The sequence below is a fragment of the Anarhichas minor genome, unplaced genomic scaffold (assembly GCF_050575085.1).
Source record: "Anarhichas minor isolate MPS153535 unplaced genomic scaffold, ASM5057508v1 ptg000040l, whole genome shotgun sequence".
NCBI lineage: Eukaryota > Metazoa > Chordata > Actinopteri > Perciformes > Anarhichadidae > Anarhichas > Anarhichas minor.
The window spans coordinates 2,778,215-2,796,362 of NW_027466486.1; the positions used below are offsets into that span (position 1 = coordinate 2,778,215).

The following is an 18,148-nucleotide window of genomic DNA, read 5'->3' on the forward strand; positions in this document are numbered from 1 at the left end:
AGCTGGAGATTTGAGTGGAGACAAAACAAAAAATGGTTTGCTTTCCATAATCAATCTAAAAGCACGTGAACACACCGCAACGTACTTCTGTGCAGCCAGTCAGGCACAGTGCATCAAACATCCATCTGCTCTTGACAAAAACCTCTTTACCACTCGATGTGGGTTAAAGAGTACATCATGTCCCCCGTGTGATTATTTGAGTTTTTACTTTGTTTTGCCAACTTTTCACCCTCTTTTTTTTAACGTTTATAATCTGTAACGACTGCCCTGCCCGCCCTCAACAACAACAGACCGATTTTAAATAAGTAGGTCATCAAGTCACAAGGTAACCAGTCAGTCATCACCAAAATGTCAGCTGTCAGCGTCGCATGACATTACCTGCATGTGAGACCATTATCCAAGTGTTGCTGGGGAGATCTATCTGTATTTTTTAAATATATTTCATAATCAAAATGAAGCACAGACCAAATGAAGGTATGTTTTTTGTGAAATGGTGTACTTCTGCTCAGAAATGATGAAGTGTAATTGTTGTAATGTAACAAAGAGAAAGGCAGAGTTTTCCTGCCTTTCAAGAAAAGGCACACTGACTGAATTAAAGAAAGTTTCTCGATGTCAACTTATTCTGATTGCTCTACATCACTTCCTGTCCCTCCTTCTGATCCACAAAGCTCAGAGACTCAAGCTGGTTCCTCACATTCAACATGATGCCGTCGTGTTTCATCGTTTCCATCCTCACTGTGTTCTGGATTAAAGGTATTGCACATTCATGACATTTAATCAAATTAACCCTAATATTATTATCCACCAATCATTGATTGATTATTTCTTACTGCTGTTTTTCCAGTAGTTTAATCCAATCACACAACAAGGTTATATCCACTGGTGTGTAGGCATTAGAGCGCTACTTAACATTGTCTCTCCATCTCTTTACAGGAGTTTACCTCAGCAAAGAAAAACAAGTGTTTCAGACTCCAACTGAACTGTTTTGGAAACCAAATAATGAGGTCATCCTGAGCCTCAGACATGAAATCCCGAGCTATGACACTATTCTCTGGTATCAGCGCTCAGTAGGAAACACTTCCCTGAAGCTGATTGCCTACATTTATTTTAAAACTGTTCAAGTTGAGCCGCTGTTTAAAAGCCGCTTTAATGCGAGTGGAGATGGAGAGAAAACAGCTTATCTTCACCTCCTGAACCTGAGTCACCCTGAAGACAGCGGAGAATATTTCGGAGCAGCCAGTAGGCACAGTAATGAAGACAGTGACGCTCTCATACAAAAACCTCATAATGATCCAGCAGATATCGTCACACCAACAGGAAACCAGTGAAACTATGTGACACTGTCTCAAACTGCTGAAAAATGTCTTCATTTTATTAACTGGTTGATTAGAAGATATTATTTTGTTCTTTTTATTTTACTGTACTGAAGTGAGGTAGAATTTAAGTAGTAAGAGATCATAATAATAAAGATCATGATAATACATATATTTACAAAATGGAATAATAATACAATATATGCCATCAACTGTCACAGTCACACTTAAAGGTTGCCTTTAACTGCTCAGCACTCTCCACCGTGCAGATAAAGTCAAAAAGGATCTTTTGAACTGCAGAACAACTTTTGTTTCAAGACTAATTCTACTGTTAACATTTAAGCTCACACATTTAGGTTCTTGTTGACTTCGCCTTGTTTTCCTGTTGCGAGTTACAATAAGACTGCTTATCAGTTGGTCTAGAATAGATCAAGGAAAGAAAGTCATACATTTTGGTTCTGCTCTGTTCTGTGTTCACATTATAGAGCTGCAACTCACGATGGCTTTCATTATTGACTAGTCAGCTAATTATTTTCTCAGTTAATCCTTTGGTCTAATAAAATGTCTTAATATGGTCCAATTGAAAAATGATTAATTATAAGTATTTTGTTTCGACCGACTACTCAGTTGATCAGCAATTCATAACTCAAACAAACAAAGAGGTGTAAACAGGAAGTATACGTGGACCCACACAGTCTGCTGAAGCTCAAATAAGTATAATTAAGAAAGCAACCAACAGGTGGAGGCACAGCACATGATATGAAGCTTTTATCATGAGGATGTGATGATGAATTAACACACACCCACACACACATACACACATACACACACACACACACGCCCTCTTTCACCCTGAGCCTTATTTTGCTCTCAGGGAAATACTTTTCTCACATCAGTGCGTGATGATGTCTTCATGTATGCTGATCTTTTTCTTCATCTGTTCTCACTGTAAGATCTCATCCTGACTTACATAAAAGTAGTCACTATTTATATTATTATGTATATAACACGCTAAACAATCAAGCTAAGAATACTTCCCCCTTTTTGTTTAGCATCATTAACATTTTCTAAATCTGCTTTCCTCCACAGGTCAGGTGAGCGCTGTTACATTTGAACAATCTCCTCCCCAGATAGTGGAGGAGAGCACTGAGGTCCAGATTAAGTGCAGCCATGATGATAATAGCCTTCTATCAATGCTCTGGTATCAGCAAAGAACTGAAAAACTGTCCATGACCCTCATTGGGTACGGATACGGGACCAGCTCTCCAAACTATGAGGGTCAGTTTAAAGAACAATTCACGCTGACAAAAGAAGACAACGTGAAAGGAGCTCTGATTGTACGCAAAGCAAACCTGTCACACTCGGCTGTGTATTTCTGCGCTGCCAGTACACAGTGATGTGGTTTGATGCCACTCCCTCACTAAAAACCCTCTTCTTGTTCCTGCATACACGAGAAGTAGCGTCTCTCTTAAAACACCTTTGGAGGAAGCTGTGTTCCTCCTGCTACAGCATCAACCTGAAGGATGGCACCAGTTGTGATAGCATTTCTTCTCATCTTGCTTCAATGTAAATAATTTAGCTGCAACACAACAATATGTGAATGTTTTTTTCACTGTGGCTTCTGTATCAACTGCTTTTTAAATCTGTGTTTTTCCCCACAGATCATGCGGAGAGTGTGACGTTTGAGCCATCTCATCCCAGAATAGTCAACGACACAGCCAGGGTAGAAATTAAATGCAAACATGATGACAGCAATCTTGACATAATGCTCTGGTACCAGCAAACAGAGAGCGGTCTGATTCATTTAATTGGATACGGCTACACTGGCAGTGACCCCACCTATGAGAAGCAGTTTGAAGATCGGTTCAAGATGACAAGACAAGACGTCCAAACAGGAGCTCTGATTGTTCCCACTGTGAATCTATCAGACTCTGCTGTGTATTTCTGCGCTGCCAGTACACAGTGATGTGGTTTGATGTCAGCCCCTCACTAAAAACCCTGCTCTGTTTCTTTCTCTGATGTTCTCATGTTCATGATCCTGAGAGGAAAACTGAATTACAGATAAATTACCTCTGACATAAACAACAGACCGATTTTAAAAATAACATGCTTTCTCACAGTCAGACTTTCTCAAAGAATCATGAAAGTGAGATGGAATTTTGAATGCAACATACAGGCAAACATGTAATTCATTTCATCAGACACATTTCAGATTTCCACAATTTTATACAAAGCAGGTGCTGCAATTTACAAAAAACAGCTGACAATAAATAAAAACAACAAATGAGTCTTCAGGAAAGTGAACAGACCAGATGTTGAAAATAAAGAGTAAGTTTTAGTGAACACCATTCATGGCACAGACAGGTAACGTTAAATCATGTTAAGAAATATCAAGGAAAAGCAGAAACAACAACCAAAACAAATACCAGTTCAGCCTCAACACACTCAATACAATGTATTCATATTTCACCAAATCAACGGCATGAAAGGATCATAAAAATGCCAAACAACCAAAAGAAAAGCTCAGTCAAAAATAAATCAATTGAAAGAGTCCCAAGAAGCGAAAAGCAGAAAGCAGAAAGCTAGCGTAGCCAAATGCACTGACAAAGCAAATGCTTACCTTGGTGAAGTGAAGCTGTGATTTCAGTCCGAATCAGACAAAAGCAGGACAGGAAAACTCCGGTGTGCAAAAGTGTCCCCAAAAACAGTCGGAGTTTGCGCGTGCATCAACTGGCGTGGGCGGAGCTAATTAATTAATTAATCAATCAGCGATTAAGAAATTAAGTGGTGGATTTTCAACAGTAAAACACAAAATGATCACAAGACGCATTAGAAGCAGACTTCAAATAAACAAGTTTTGTTTGTTTTTGTTTTATTCAAACTAAAATAAATGAAAAGGCAAGAAGCAAAGACTGAGAAAAAGATAAATAAATTAGTCAACATAATTAAATTATCATCAGGGATAAATTGACATTCAGATTTTCTATGTAAACAAAGACATTGGAAACATAAACTGTAAAACAAACAAACAATGAGACAATATGTTCAGATCCATTGCATTGCTTTTATTCTAAATTCTAGGAGTTCTGCTCGTCTTTGGTGGGAATGAAGATAAGATAACTGTCTTAATTGCAAACGGGCACTGCATTGTTGTGGTCTGCTTAAACTTTTTAAATAACATTGTTTACAAAACTGGCTTAATACTAAAAAGAAAGACTATGAAAGGAATTCAAAAAAGGTTGTGCACTGGAGGCAAAAGTATGCTGGATGCATTAAACACACAAAAAATGTAGGCCTGCATTTAAGAGAACTACAATTTTGGGAGCAGGTTTAGAAAACTAATCAAGCTTTAGTTTCTAACATTCCTTAAATGTTTCCCGAATCACAGCAGTTTACAGTCAGACATTTGTATTCTGAGACGACTTTAAGCCTTAAAACCACTACACTGAGAAAACCCATTAAAAAGGAAAGTGCACCAAAGAAGCAGAAGCAGAATATTTTTTTTGATAAGATCAGTTGCAAGCAGAGGAAGAAGGTGACGAAGAGGAGGTGTGATGTGTGGAGAAGGGAAGTCATCTCTCATTTCATCTGTAATAGGTTTGTGAGCAACATGTGAATGCTCCACCTCTGACAGCTGATCTCAGTAGGCCTTTATGCCGTAATTGCACATTTAAGATGAAAACAATCTTAATTGATTTGTCACTAATGCACAGATCTTGATTTAAGGATGTCTCCAGCTTTATACACGTTTGGATTGTTAGTGCTTGTGCTTACAAGTAAGTCTGATTCGGTGTTTTGTGGCCTTTCTTTGAATGTAAAGTACTGTTGTCTCTGTAACATCTGCACCACAGTGTGTTTATGGTATTTCTTGAATTCAAACGTTACAACACTAATGAGATGAATTCTCTTTATTCACAGGACAAGTGGAGAGCGTTTCCTTTGAGCAGTCCTCTTCTCAAATTGTGAAGGTCTGGACTGAGATGGTCACAATCAACTGCAGCCATGATGACAACAGCCTCTCGGTTATGATGTGGTACCAACACAGACAGAGCAGTCGGTCCATGAGCCTCATCGGGTACACGGTCGAGCAAAGTCCTCCGAGCTACGAGGAACAGTTCAAAGAATCCTTGTTCCGGATAAGGAGAGAAGACACATTGAGAGGATCTCTATTCATCCGCATAGTGAACTTTACAGACTCAGCCGTGTATTTCTGCGCTGCCAGCACACAGTGATGTGGTTTAATACCACAGCTTCACTACAAACCTGCTACGACTTATAACAGCTGCTGCTCAGGGGTTTGATTGAAAATATGATGGTTTATTGGGGTATTGTTCAAGTATTGCTTTGCTAATAAAAAGCAACTGAACATGTTGTAAATGTATTCACTGTAAAAGACAAATATTTTAAAAGAATTAATAAAAATAATCATGGACCAAAATGAAATCCTGTATATATTAAAGTTGCATTTAAAATACAAATAAATGTACTCAAACACAAATAATGTGAGTCACTTAATTGCATGTTATGTTATCATGAGAGCTGTTTTGCATTAAAGAATGAAACATCTTGTAAAGGATACAATGTAATCTATTACATGACTTAATTGATCGTTTAACATTTCATAGATTAAACAGTTCATTGAGAAAATAAATGCCAGATTGATTGAAAATTAAAATTATTATTTATTGAAGCCCTAAACCAAAGTATTCGAAAAAAATAAAAATTTGACCTGATGGTGCTCGACTCATTTCTACACTTCATACTGTGGAACAAGATGCAGAAGCAACAGGAAGTAAAGAAAATACTACTGTATTCAGCACTTAACTGTCGTTAAGCCTGACAAAGAACTGGCAACATCTACAAACACGGGGATACATTGATCACCAACCGACAAGGAACAATGGGAAACATGTATATACACACACACAAGAACAAGACACAGCTGCAATAGGCAGGAGGGAAACCAAAGGATGGGCAAACAATGGAGACGAGTGTGTGGAAGGCATTGGTGAATTACTAAACGGGCCTAAACCGGATCTTCTGCATGAAGTCGCTGTTGATAACTTTGCATTTTTTGTCCCAGAGTCAAAGGCCTCAGTCAATCCGATCAATGACAAGGCCCTGAAAGTGAAACTGAACTTCAGAAAGTCATTCATTCCTGCTGATGCAAATTGTGTTTAAATGCACTAGAGCAGCGGTTCCCAAACTTTTTAGGCCACGCACCCCCTTCTACATCCCGACCGGGTTCACGCACCCCCAATCCCCCACACCTTAAAAAAAAGCAACAGAGCCTATTTTTAGCCGCATAAAAATCGGACCAATGAGAGAACAGTTTGCTCGCGCGTGGCGTTTGAAAAACAATGCAGAGCAGAGAAAGCAGAACACCCAAAACAAAACCTCAAAAATCAAGCGATAAACACAAAACAAAGTAGAACTGGAACTAAACAGAGTCCAAAAACCATGAAAACAAATAGTCGTCCTGACATTGCACTGAAAAAAGTCAGGGGAGCATAAAAGTCATGATATATAATCCTAACATCTTCTAAGAACCACCGTCACAGAGCAAAGCATTTGATCCTGCAGTTGCAGCTCAGTGTCCACCAGGAGACTGTGACTGTACTCAGAGACTCCTTCACACTTCTATTTGTCAATGTTTTGACTGTAGCAGAACAGTGAGGTCCACCTGAAGACAGAGTTGTGATTTTAAATATTTCGTCTGATTGATGTCGAAATGAAGCTGCTCCTGGTTGCTGTTCTCATCTTCACCAGTAAGAACATTTAAATTCAGTTGAAAGAACATTTTATTTCTTCTTCCTCGTTGAAGCTGTTAATTCATATGTTGTTTTTTTTCTGTTTTTCCAGATTCCTCTGTTGGTGTAAAAATTCAGCAGCCTCCATCTTTATTCAGCCGTGAAGGAGACCCGGCTGTAACTCTGCAGTGTGAACAAGATGCCAAGGATCATTACTACATGTTCTGGTACAGACAACGCAGCAGCAGGGAAATGCAGCTGGTCACATACTCCATCAATATTAACATAGTGAGCATTGAAGCTCCTTTCAACAGCACCAAGTACACCATGTCCCGGCCTGCAATACTTAGCTCCTCTCTGCAGATCCACCCTGTCGAGGCCGGAGACTCAGCTGTGTTTTACTGTGCCTCCAGTATAGCACAATGGTTCAGAAAGCCTCAGCAGCTAAACAAAAACCTCAAGAAGAAACCAGGAAGAGATGACAGGGAGGAGGGTTAATGTGTTGAACTCTGCAGGATTCTGGGTAAAATCAACAGGCCGACAATGTGAAAAATATGAAACATGTTTTTATTAAAATCTATTAATTCATTCAAAAAAAGTACAAGAATGCTTCCCCATAAGTCACGATGTTCCTGCAAGACCACAACGCTGATCGGTTCAGATAAGTGAGCAGGTGTTAACGTGGTAAACATGACTAGTCACATTCAGTATTATTGTCCTACAGAGATTCTCTGATCTGTGTCATTTAGTGCTTTAGTCTGTTATTTGACTATAATTCTGTGTGCAGCCTGGCAACACTAAAGTATATCACGTTTGAGAGGTTATCACACGCTGACCTCTACAGGAGTCACGTGGGATTACACTTAAATAACAAAACAAAAAAATCACCTTGAGCTTTTCAGAAGTCAGGATATGTCAAAGTGAAGCCAAATCAAATATTTAAAGTTGTATTTGAGATGGAATCTTAGTGAAGAATTAGGCTGAATGAGCTGCAATGTACATTTAACACAGACATAGGGTTAGGGTGATGTATCATAGAAATGCTTCATCTCACAATTAAGTAGATACAAGATCATAAAAAGGTTGCATTTTGAATATGAGCACTCTGGTTGTTTTACCAATCATTTAGTTGAATGCTAAACTTTTTTTTTATTGTAATACCTCAACAGACTAATATCTCAATTTAAAAAAGTTACTCCAAAGTTTATTTCAGAGGAACAGATGCATATCATTTTTATTTAAGGTCACTTGTCTAACATTTAGCCAATTTGCATTGGTTTAATGTAACTACGTATATTTATTCATGTACATAAGAACAATTTTGAGGTACTGACACTTTAGTCGAGTATTTCTGTTATAAGCTACTTCATACTTCAAAGGGAAATGTGTTTTTTATTCCACTATATTTATTTGGCAGCTTTAATTACTTTGAAATTCACATTATAAATACAAAATAAAATCAACAATTGAATTATGTATTATTATTGAGATTTAAAAAGTAGGTACGAGGCTGCAACACTAAAGTGATGCTGATAATAACACATGAATAATTATGAGCCAATTATGATACAATAATTATGAGTTTTTATGTAACTTTTAAAAACGTTGCACTGTAAAGTTATTATAATTTGTTGCTGAGGAATACATTTATTTCATGCCACTTTTGAGAAGTCTGGTAATATATATTTTACACAGTATCCTTTAAAGACTGATTAAGAAAAGAAGAACAATTCAAGGATCACAGTCACATCTGTCAGTAAGCGTCTCCCCAGTTCACTGGTTACTGGGTGGATAAAGAGGTGTGACCAGCAGAGATGTCACTCCCTCTGAACATCTTCAAACAAACAAACACCAGTTTCCCTTTTCCTTTCCACCGTTCTTGCTTCTTTTCTTAGCTGTCCCAGAAATAGCAGCAGTCAGGTCGGAGGCCGCTCAGCCGTCAGTCAGCCCGACCTGAACAGCTGCTCTCTCACACAGAGAGAGATGGAGGCTGAGATATGGAGGAGCTGGGTGGGGGAAGGAGAGGGGAGAGAACGAAAGAGACTTCAGGTTTTTGTGTGATGCTTTTTCACCGTGGGGACAGGGGGCCACGGTGATACAATCCTATAGAGCCGCTGTACAAAAACCTCCTCCCATTGACGCCCATTGTGTAGACTGCTACATGCTACCTGGGACACTTGGAAGAGCAGAAAAATCAATAATCTGAAGGTGTGTAAGATGTCAGGCCGAACTGGAACTGGAAAGTCAACATTAATGGACAAATTGGCTGAAAATGAGTTTTTAAAAAACAAGTTTTAAATCATATGTGGAGCACTGGGATGCTTCTTTTATTCATCCTGACAAAAGCAACATATTTGGACATCATGAAGCTCATCCTGCATGTTGAAACCTTCTTCATCCTCTGGATTATTACACTGTGCTTCAACATGAGGGTTATGGAAAGTTTTGAGACTTTTTGGTAGAGGAGACATTCAGTGTGACACTGGATCTGAAGCTTACTTTGGAAAGGGAACAAAACTCACTGTTTTGGGTAAGTAGCATCTCTCACTGCTGCAGTGCACTGGTACACACTTACAATAGTTGAAATGTTGGAATGAAAGTGAAGACAAAAAACTGTTGTTGTTAAAAGCTGAAATATTGAGCTGAAGTGAAAACACTGTGACCTACAATGATCCTGCTTACTTTGGCCAAGGAACCAAACTGACTGTTCTAGGTAAATATTTCAGTTTATTATTGAGTTTTGTTAAATGTCACATTGCTGTAGAGTCTTAGTATAAACAGAAGTATTGGTAAAAAACCTTCCAAAGATAATTGTGGTAGAAAGACTCAGGAGTTTCATGCTCAGTATTTCTGCACTGTGACAATGCAAACGAGGCTTACTTTGGAAAAGGAACCAAACTGACTGTTCTGGGTAAGTCAAGGATGGTTCAGATGGAACTAATGTAATAAGATGTGTCATTGGGGTGGTGCATTAAGAAACTCAATGTACTTTTTAGTTCAAGTTCAGCTCAGTGGTTTTTGATGTTAAGCTTAAGCGCTGTGCCAATTACGAAGCCTACTTCGGCCAGGGAACTAAACTGACTGTTCTCGGTGAGTAAGACTTCAAACCTTCTTCTGATTAATTCACTGGTATAAAGGTCTGGTGTCTGGGGGGAAGTTTTGTGTTACATTAAAGTTATAAAAAACAGACTGCAGTGCAGTAAATGTTGGTATTTCAATTTTAACAAACAAATACATTTAATACAATAAAGAAAATTTGAAAGCAACAAAATTCAAAGACGCAAAGTAAAAGCAGCATCTTGTGCTGTTTTGAGCACTGATCAAGTTCACTGTGACTCTGGTGGTTATGAAGCTTTCTTCGGTGGAGGAACTAAGTTAACAGTTCTAGGTAAGAAATACATTTTCTATATACAGTCGTTGATAAAGTCTATGGCAAGACATCGGAACAAATGTAACAAGCTTTGTAATCGGAGTCGTTCCGAAACAAACTTTATGTACCCGACCTTCTGTTAAGAGCTTTTTGCTCCTAAGCTTATACACTGTGTCAGTACGAAGCCTACTTCGGTCAGGGAACTAAACTAACTGTTCTCGGTAAGTAAGACTTCAAACCTTCTTCTGATTCATTCACCCTGTAAAAGAAGTGAAACCTGCACAAACAGGTGGGTTTCTCAAGTTTAATGTAACACAAAAAAAGTTCATCCTCAACAATCAGACTGCAGTGAAAGAAATAGTTTTTTTGGATTGAAAGAAAAGTGACATTAATATAATAAACACTTAAAAAGTAACCAACAGAAGGAAGCAAAGTAAAAGCAGCAACTTGTGCTGTTTTGAGCACTGATCAAGTTCACTGTGACTCTGGTGGTGGTGAAGCTTTCTTCGGTGGAGGAACTAAGTTAACAGTTCTAGGTAAGAAACTAAAACACGTTTAAAAATACAAACGTAATTCGAGTGTTTGAAATGTGCAGCACTAAAGTCCAGATTAAGTTCTGCTCAGAGATTTATACTCTTAACCTTAAACATCAGTTCGAAGCCCGTTTCAGCCAGAGAACTAAAATGACTGTTAATATAAAGTCTAACAGGGAGGTTAGTAAAAGACTGATGTAAAGAACAAAAGAGGCTGTAGTCATCAGCTGTAGAGAACTAAAAAGTAACAAAAAGTAAAAGCAGCATGTTGTGCTGTTTTGAGCACTGATCAAGTTCACTGTGACTCTGGTGCTAATGAAGCTTACTTCGGTGGAGGAACTAAGTTAACGGTTCTAGGTAAGAAATCTAAACTTTTTCTTCAATTGTGGATTTAAGAAACTTATTTCACTCAAGTCTAGTTTGAGTTTAGCTTTTTGTTGTGAGGCTTGACATGGCAGTTTAAGCCGAGGAACAAACCTGACTGTTCTTGGTAAGTTAACATAAAGTCTAACAGTGAAGTTATTTAAAAAATTTAAAAAAAAAACAACAAGATTGTAGTTGTTGGTTCTAAAGAAAAGTTGCATTGATTATAAAACTAAAAAAGTAATGAAACAAAGTAAAAGCAGCATCTGTTTTAAGCACTGATGAAGTTCACTGTGACCCAGACTGCAGAGGCTCACTTTGGTGGAGGAACAAAGTTAACAGTTTTAGGTAAGATATCAAAACAAATGGGAGAAAGTCATTGTGACTAAAGTCTAGTTTAAGTTCTGCTCGTTGCTTTTTGTTCTTAAATTTGATTATTTCAGCCAGGCAACTAAACTTGGTAAATTAATATTAATTCCAACAGGAAGATAATAAGATGTCCATATTGCATACAGCTTGGTGAAAACAGACTGTAGTTCTTGGTTTTAAAAAGGAAATCTACATTTATTACAAAACTAAAGTAAAAGCAGCATGTTGGGCTGTTTAGAGCACTGATCAGGTTCACTGTGACTCTGGTGGTGCAGCAGAGGCTCACTTTGGTGGAGGAACAAAGTTAACGGTTTTAGGTAAGAAAACATTTAAAGTTCATTAAATACTGCTCAGGTACGGTTTAGTTTAGATTGTTTTTTATACTGTTGAGATACTCTAAGAATCAAATGACTTCTAAAACAACCATGTTTACCCAATATTTCATTAGATAATGATAAAATAACCAAAAGCACAAATAGATTTAAATGGAGACAGTGAGTTTAGCAGGATTTGACTGTTTGTAAAATACGAGTTAAAGTCTTCACATGTCAAAGAGTGACAACGTTGGAACTAAGACAAAGAGGCAGCTGGAAGAGGTTTTGTATCAGTGGAAAGTCTCTGTGCTCCTACACCGAGGCTTTCTTTGGAGCTGGAACTAAACTCACTGTTTTAGGTAAGAAAACCTGCAAAAAACGTCTCAAAGAAGAAGATTATCAGCTTGTTTGTTTGTTAAGATTATAGTCAGTACTAAGAATTTATTAAATAGACATTATATCTAATAGTGAACAAAAGTGTACAAAGTTTAAAGTGTGAAAGAAGTTATCTTAGAAGTTAGTTTGTGCCAGTAAAAACCAGCGTGGTCTATGTTCTCCAGTAAAAGTACAGCAGCAATGAAACATTTGGCTCTACGCCCAGATTATTCCTCTAAAGCCAGTTCTTATCATCTCTGTGAAGCACTGTGAGCTCACAGTCTGAGGCTTACTTTGGAGCTGGAACTAAACTCACCGTTCTAGGTAAGAATCACAAAACTGAACATAAACTATTACAATGGTGCATATGGACAGAACAGTAAAGTAGTTGGTAACTTGCAGGTTACGGGTGAGGGTTGTTTTTAACATCATGCTCTTAAATAGACCTTAAGTCAGAAGTTGAATGCCGTTCGGCACTAATTTTATTTGGTATGAGTGTGTATTGCCTCTACATTTATGTGTGCATAAAAAGGTTTTACTTCCTAAAAAAAAAAAAAAAAAAGAGCACAAAGACAGTCGACAGCTTTCAGTGCTGGAAGCCTGAGCAGTCGTTCTTGTATAGCCTCGTATCAGTGTGAACAACTACGATCCTGCTTACTTTGGCAGTGGCACCAGACTGACAGTGTTGGGTAAGAAAATGATAAAAAAATGACATGTATAAATGTTTGTCTTGTGACCTTGTCTTAACTTAAACCTGAGCCTTCAGTTTAGTGTTGTTTTAATGTCTTGATTAGTTTTTTGCTGAAGCAGCATCGTGTTGCCGTGCGTCAAAAGTGCAAAAGAAAATGTAAAATTTGAGATAACCAAGATGATCTCTATGTGATAAGTCTAGGTACGAGACTTAATGTGCTACGTTCAAGCCGTAAGAATTGGCATTCAGAGGATATTATAATCATTTTCTCAGTTGCTAAACAGAAACTTAGTTTTTCCTTTCTGCATCAAAAAGTAAATGAAAAAAATCTATTCAAATTACATTCATGAGTGGGATTCGTGATATTGTAGTTTCTAGCTTATTTGTGAGAAACCCACAAACGCTGCGGAAAAAATAAACTGGACGTCATCTCAGTCCAACAGCTCTTGGTAAGATCAAACATTTTTCTGAGTAACTTAGACTTTAATGTCTCTCAATGTGACCTATAACCTGTGACGGTCATGTTTTATTTGGTGCAAATGTTTGTTGTGAAAAGGTATTTCTATCATGTCTACATTCTTGTGTCCAGAGGTCACACGAATGATTAAGGATCCAGGATTGCAGATAGGTTTGCTGTAGATCTATAGGCAGCTTTAATTCATGGTGCGTTTGTTTGTCCTTGCAGAACCAGGACTTGATATCACCGAACCAACAGTCAAAGTGCTTCCACCTTCTCCAAAGGAGTGTAAGAAGAAGACCATTGTTTGTGTGGCCAGTGGATTCTACCCAGACCATGTCGGTGTAACCTGGATGATCAACGGGGAGCAGACCGACAGCGGTGTGGCAACCGACAGCGTTGCCCTCCGGGAAAATAACCATTACAACACCACCAGCAGGCTGAGGGTCTCTGCCAACGACTGGTTCACACTCAACAATGAGTTCACCTGCAACGTCAGCTTCTTCAATGGGAAGCATACTGAACATTATTCAGAATCAATTTATGGGGTAAAAGGTAGGTTTCATTTGAAACTCAGAAATGACCTCAACGTGTTCTCTTTGCAACTGCAAATACATCAACAACCATCTGTCTAATGCTTTTCTTCTTCTTCTATCAGCTAAAGAAGGAGTCCTGACAAGAGGTAAACATTATTCTGTGTTTATGAACACCTCAATGCATCATCACTACTATTTAGAGTCCCGTTTGGTCTTTGAATCGTGTCACTAAATGTTTGAACTTTCTGCAGAGAAATATTTGAGGGTCACACAGAGCGCCAAATTCTCCTACGGTGTTTTCATCATCAAGAGCAGCGTCTACGGAGCCTTCGTGGCGTTCCTGGTGTGGAAGCTTCAGGTTTGTTCCATTCTGTTGCATTTTACATAAATTAGGCTGAAGGAGTAATAAGAAAAGAGCTCGTAACGTTGTGACATTGTGTCTTTTCTGTCTGTTGCAGAGATCAGCCGGGAAGCAGAACGACTGACAGCGGAGGTCAGAATAAATAAATCTAGGAGATCAATAGTGTTTGATTCTGTAAATAAGGTGGACAAGTTATACATCCACGTCGTTGTATGTTGCAGTGCATTTACACTCTGCTAAAATAGAGGAACAGTTCTGTGCATATTGTTGTTAAAACTGCCATACAAATATTTTGGGTACCAACTTTTTACAAGTACTTATAATAATAATTCTGTGTTTGTGCTCGTGAATTGCTTGGTTGCTTGATTTTCTTCTAAATAAAAGTATTTCAGAGGATCTTTGTCAATCATGTGCTTTCATTTCTCTATATGAAAAAAGGTTTGTTTGTTATTCTCATGACATCTTCAGACAGTTACATTCAGTTTATTTCTAAAAGGGCATGGGTTCATCCTCGTATCAGATGTCGTTCATATTATAATGGTTGATTTAAAATCAAAGAATTAGACATTACTCTCACATTTCATCCGACACTGAACATATATTTTTTCCGCAGACAGTGAGGTATTTCTGCCTGTTTTCTGAGAAAGAAAGTATTTTTCACCTACATGCATAATGTTGAAACATCTCAGCTCGGAAAATCTTCACAAGCTGTCATTTGGGTCTCGACAAGTTTTTCCATTGAGCAAACCGAGAGGTGACTAAGTTTCTCCAGTGACATTTGATCTGATAAAACTCCATCAACTGATCTGCGTTTTAACATTTTAAAAGGAATCATTTGACTTCATCAAAGTCGTACATCTAGTGAGAGAAGCTTATGAGGGTTTACGTTCTCTTCATGAATAAAGATGTTGTTCCTTTAGTTGAAACACGTTCAGCAGGAAAGTAAATGTAAGAGTGTGAGGCGACCACACGACAGCAGGAAGTCAGCGTCCTCATCCGAGAACAGAAGGAGGTCAGAGCTGTTGTTGGTGAGGGAGACAAACCGGAGCTTGAAAGCCTGCAGAGGAGCAGAGAGCGACAGCAGAGGAGAGGATGTGGTCACAGAGCAGCCTGCACATCGCTCTCTGTGCTGAGAAACGACGAAGGTGCAAACCTCCACTTCACCACAACCTCCGGCTCTCAGAGCGCAGCTGCACCTCTGCACCGACCCCCCCCCCCCCCCCCCTCACTGCAAAGCAAGTCTCTGAGCAAACAGCTGGGAAAAAAAACTGCATTTCCGTGTCAACTGAAGCTACAGAAAGAACATAAATGTGTGTTATATCTGTTACAACAGCTGTTTACTTCTGTTTACAACATCTGGTGCAGAAATATGCATTTGCTTATGTTGTAGGAAGAGCATGAGAGCAGTACATGTAGTTGCAGTCAAAGAGATTTAAACTTTATCAGGTGGACTTGAGACAACAAACAGTTTAAGAGTCTATACACGTGTTACTGAAGTCTCATTTTAATATGAACCATTATTTGAGATATTATTGTTACTAACTATATTTAAAACATGCTTCTGACCAAACAATCCCTCATCAACAGCGGTGATCAGAAATAAAACAGTAGTAGAAGTACTTTGCTACACGTAGAAGTCCTGCATTCAAAATTGTACTTTATTAAAACCAACGTACAAAAGTAGTACAATTAAAAATATACTTAAAGTACCAAAAGTAAAAATACACAGTATGCAGAATGGACCATTTCAGAATAATAACAGCTGATGCATTAATGTGTTCATCTCTTCAATGTTGCAGCTGATAAAGGTGGAGATCATTTAAATTAGTTTATATTCTTCTAGCATTCTTATTTAAATCTGTAGTAATGTCAAAATTTGATTTGAAAAAACAGATAAAGGCCGTTCCTAAATTGAATAAACCAAGACCATTGTGGTAGACATTCTTGAGGGCACAAAAACAACAGCATTGTTATTAATTTAAGATATCTTATGAAAACAACTCAAAAGCAGTTTAATTTAAAACCCCTGGAGCGCAAACAGTGTATTCAGAGAAAAGGCAACATCTGTTTTTGCAAATGCACCATTCATTTATTTTTTGGTAGTATTTTGTATTATTCATCTGACTCTGCAGTAATAAATAAATGCAGTGCAGTACAAAGTACAATAGAGTAAAAGTATGAAGTTGCAGAAATTGTTAAGTACAAGTAGCTCAAAACTATAACCAAGAACAGTACACTTGACTAAATGTAGTTAATTTCCAGCAGTTCTCATCAAACTATAAATGTATTCTTTATCAGTTAAGAGCCCAGTGAGGTTCAAGCTACTGCACAAGCATCACTACAAACACGTTCTATTTTCTCCATTTGTTTCCTTAAAAAACATGTTTGTGTTCACCGGAGTCACACAAACAGGAAACAAAGTGTGTGAGACCGCAACAGAAACGTGGTGTGCGTGTGTGTGTGTGACATCTGTGAGCTAGATAATTATATCGCCTCTTGTGAACCCTGACCTTTAGATTTATCTAGAAACTGCTGTGAGGAAACAGTTCAGTACAGGAATAAAGATCTTGTGCTTATTTATAACTCAGTATTTGTAAGTAAGTATATTTGTATCAGTAAGTATATTTCCAAAGTTAGTTACAAACTGTCTGATGAATTAAAAGACACCTGTATTATTTTACATTATCAACTTATACTAACAGCACTAAGTGCAGTACAAAAAAGGCCACATTATATAGAGGACATATAGAGGACAAAATCTCATCAAGGGAGTTTTGTATTAGACTAGAACTCTTCATGCAAACACCAGATCAGTCTTAATGAAAAGTACAAAACTACAACCTGACACCTCCAGTAGATCAGAGCTCTCATAAAAAACGTTCCCTTTTCACTGATATTCAATAAGTAAACAAGAGTAATATTTCTACAAAGACACATGTTTGGTGTTTAAAGCTTCCAGTTTCACCTGAAACACATCATCATCATCATCATCATCATCTTCATAGTAAACAACAATCTGAAAAATATCAATTCATGAAGCTAATATGTGACATTTTACTTCTTAAAGAGGAATTTTCCAATAACAGACAAACTATTTGAGACTTGGCCTGAAACTTTTAAAATAAATCAAGTTGTACATTAATAAAAAAAACTGCGCTTTTCCCACTGTGACGTGTAAAAGAATGCAAACAATGATATAAAATGATATTTAATAACTAAGAAGAGTAAACTAATCTCCAAACAAGGCTCCCAGTTTCACCATCAATATTATTTACAAAAAACGATATACAATAAAACTAAAAATCATGTCACATGTCTGTAATGTAATTCATAGTAATTGTCTTAGGTTGTTGTATTTGTTGTTTTAAATGGTACTTTATCTGAAGCACCGTCAGACTGTTGTGCTGCTGTAACATGTGAAAGTAAAGTCTTACCTTCTTTTCTCTCATCTCAAAGCTAATATTAATCTCCGAGGAGGCATTTTAACAGATAACTTTTGAAAGCAATGGAGTTGTTCATATAATCATGAGTGAAACAAACCACCTGTGTTTAGACCTGTGACATCAGCAGCCATCAGCTGGCACACCTGACGTCAATTATCAAAACACCTCGAACCTCCTGATGAAGGTTTCAGAGTCAAATTGAAAACTTGCAAACAGCCACAGAGAACAGCAAAATACCGGCCTGCTGCTATAAAACAATGGAAATACATGAAG

General features: G+C 37.8%; 1 protein-coding gene across 1 annotated transcript; it reads left to right on the forward strand.

Annotated features, from left to right (window-relative positions):
• The first annotated feature begins 7,044 nt into the window (after positions 1-7,044).
• LOC142968239 (M1-specific T cell receptor beta chain-like) lies at positions 7,045-14,828 on the forward strand. Its single transcript, XM_076108039.1, has 8 exons — positions 7,045-7,081; positions 7,176-7,556; positions 8,959-8,983; positions 9,712-9,776; positions 13,764-14,090; positions 14,194-14,217; positions 14,323-14,429; positions 14,530-14,828. Exons 1-8 carry the CDS (start codon positions 7,045-7,047, stop codon positions 14,554-14,556), a joined length of 993 nt encoding a protein of 330 aa, XP_075964154.1. The 3' UTR covers positions 14,557-14,828.
• The last annotated feature ends 3,320 nt before the right edge of the window (positions 14,829-18,148 follow it).